The sequence below is a fragment of the Penaeus chinensis genome, chromosome 10 (genome assembly GCF_019202785.1).
Source record: "Penaeus chinensis breed Huanghai No. 1 chromosome 10, ASM1920278v2, whole genome shotgun sequence".
NCBI lineage: Eukaryota > Metazoa > Arthropoda > Malacostraca > Decapoda > Penaeidae > Penaeus > Penaeus chinensis.
Genome location: NC_061828.1, coordinates 24,709,236 through 24,711,735, shown reverse-complemented (window position 1 = coordinate 24,711,735; position 2,500 = coordinate 24,709,236). Strand labels below are relative to the sequence as shown.

General features: G+C 41.2%; 1 protein-coding gene across 2 annotated transcripts in view; it reads right to left on the bottom strand.

The window, feature by feature from the left end:
* LOC125029734 (Down syndrome cell adhesion molecule-like protein Dscam2) overlaps positions 1-2,500 on the bottom strand; it is a 349,890-nt gene that overhangs the window by 22,389 nt on the left and 325,001 nt on the right. For both annotated transcript variants that reach the window (XM_047619839.1, XM_047619841.1), the window contains exon 36: positions 1,658-1,780. In XM_047619839.1, the coding sequence (XP_047475795.1) occupies positions 1,658-1,780 (123 nt within the window). The remainder of the gene's footprint in view (positions 1-1,657; positions 1,781-2,500) is intronic.

Here is a 2,500-nt window from a genome sequence, read left to right as displayed (position 1 = left end):
TTCAGCTTTCTCAGGGCTTGGTAGACAGGACAAAGGTCATTTACAAGGAAATGGCTTTCGACTTCCTCTGCAAGATTCTTAATAAACTGTCCCTTGTCCCTTCTCAACAGTGACCTAGTCCTGTGCATCAGAGAACGGTGCAAGTTGCGATACCCTGACAATCGAACCACATGACAAGCATCTGTGGCTTCCAGTGTCTCCTGCGAGATGGAATTCTGCCTTGCTCGTGGGCATTCACCAATCGATTCTTGGGCTGCATCAAGCGTTTCATGCTAGAAGGTGTCCCACAGAAGAACAGGTTCCGTCAGGCCCTTGAGTTGCATGAAACGACCAGAGATAGCCTCGGCAAACCCCCGGGCACACTCATCCTGCCTTAATCTATCCGCATGAAACACCCTTAATTCCACAGAAATCAGCACTCTGATACGCCCTGCAGATCTGGAGGATCCTCCATTGAGTGCTAACGAGGATGGAGTCGATCTCCTTGGTCACATTACCCGTATTGCTGTACCAAGTCCAACAATGCGGGTCATGATGTTGATACTAGGAGCCAAAAATCCTCAATTTCTGGAACCTAGCAAAGTCCCAAAAAGGAGGCTATTCTCACTATCAGCATCAGCTACTGAGCCATGAGGACCGGCAAACATCTTGTAGCCAGCTCGATCGCAGTCAGATACCGGAATGAAGTCACCAAGAACAATATGATTATCTTGCTGAGGACAACTGTCTGTCACAGATGTAAGTTTGGAGTTTATATATATATCTCTAGGAGTGTACACAGCTATAAGAGACATGAAGCCAAATGAAAGCTTCAGTCTCAATACCATAATACACTCATCGACTGCAGTGACATCTACTGCTGAGGGTTGAAGTCTGCTGGAGATGGCTATGGCTACTCCCTGGAGATGGTGGCCATTGCTGCGGCCCGACCAATAATAAGAAGTGGTAACCGATCATGCTGTCGCAAGGGATGGTCGTTCCAAGCCCCCACCCTGACAGCCCACCTGAGGTCTAACCTCAGGTGATCACTCTGGGTGGGCGCCACCTCTGCCACCCCTACTGACGCTGCCCCATATAGAGGGGTTTGGCTGGCTGCAGATCACATAATCCATCTGCGGGGTTCCCGGGGGCTTTCCTCCACAAGCCTCACGCCAGGTTGGCGGCCGCCGGGACGCAGTTGGGACGACGGGTAACCCCCACGCCCTACCCAAGTCCCAGCAGTCGCCCATTCAGAGGGACCCACAGCCTGCCTTACTTGCTGGGTAGGAGGGAAATTAGCCCTCCTTCCAGCATCAACAGGTGTATGGTTTGTTGCCAGTTTGGTTTTCTCTATATATATAGGAGCAGAAAAAAATAATGTGTATATATAAAATTAATATATATTCTCAGTAAATATGTTTGTATCAAATTAGTGCGTGTGTTAATATATATATATATATATATATATATATATTGATTTATATTTATTTAAGAAGTGGTAACCGATTTGTGTGTCTATGTATATACATATATATACACAAATATTTATATAAACACATTTATGTTTTTAGATATATATATTGATTTTCGTATATATATATGAACTGATTTCTGTTTATATATATACGTAAACAGAGATTAATATATATATATTGATCTTTATATATATATTACTAACCTTGTTTAAAAAGGGCAGGCACTCTTAGTGCTCGAGTGTTCCCAAGAATGGCACAAAATGACACGAGATCAGGTTCTGCTGTGGTGTCTGACTCTGTTGTAACTTCGCTACTTGTAGCAACACCTGGTAAAAAATTGTATTCATATTATATGGACATTATGTAATTATGTATGGAAAGCGATTGTAATAGCCTACTGTTCTTATTAGAATGTGAACAAACAGCTTCAACTGACTTTAAACTATAATCAACTGCTCATTGGAGTAGTATCAACACAACATAATAATCATCAAGCAGAATATTTCATGCATTTTACCGAATGCATTGGAATACCCTCACATATAATTCAAAACTTAATACAGATGCTATTCATAATTTCTCCATTAACAACCTTCTCCTTGGGAATCTTGGCATCAATTTTGTTAGTACCCACAGACTCACACGGATATTCAAGTTTTATGAATGTATTCAGTGTCTCTCATCCAATATCGAAGAAGTAAAATATTAACTTTGCAATCCCACTAAAACATACTGTACCGTGGAAAAAAATATGCTGTCCTGATACTGATGAGTATACTTTTAAATTCTCTTGCAGCTAATTTATTATGCAGGTGACAACCTGTTCTGCAATGCTTTCCATTATTGAAACAAAACAAGGATTAAGGCCTGTGTCATTAGTTAATTATACATTATACTTTCAAAATGGACTCTAGGAGTGGGAAGGTCGAGGCCAAATACTGCATTCTTTGTCCCTTATTTGGTTAAAAGATGCTTGTTATTGTTCTAAGTATGATAATCTAAATATAGTACAATGAAGATAATCAGCAGGGGTGATGGTAATATGC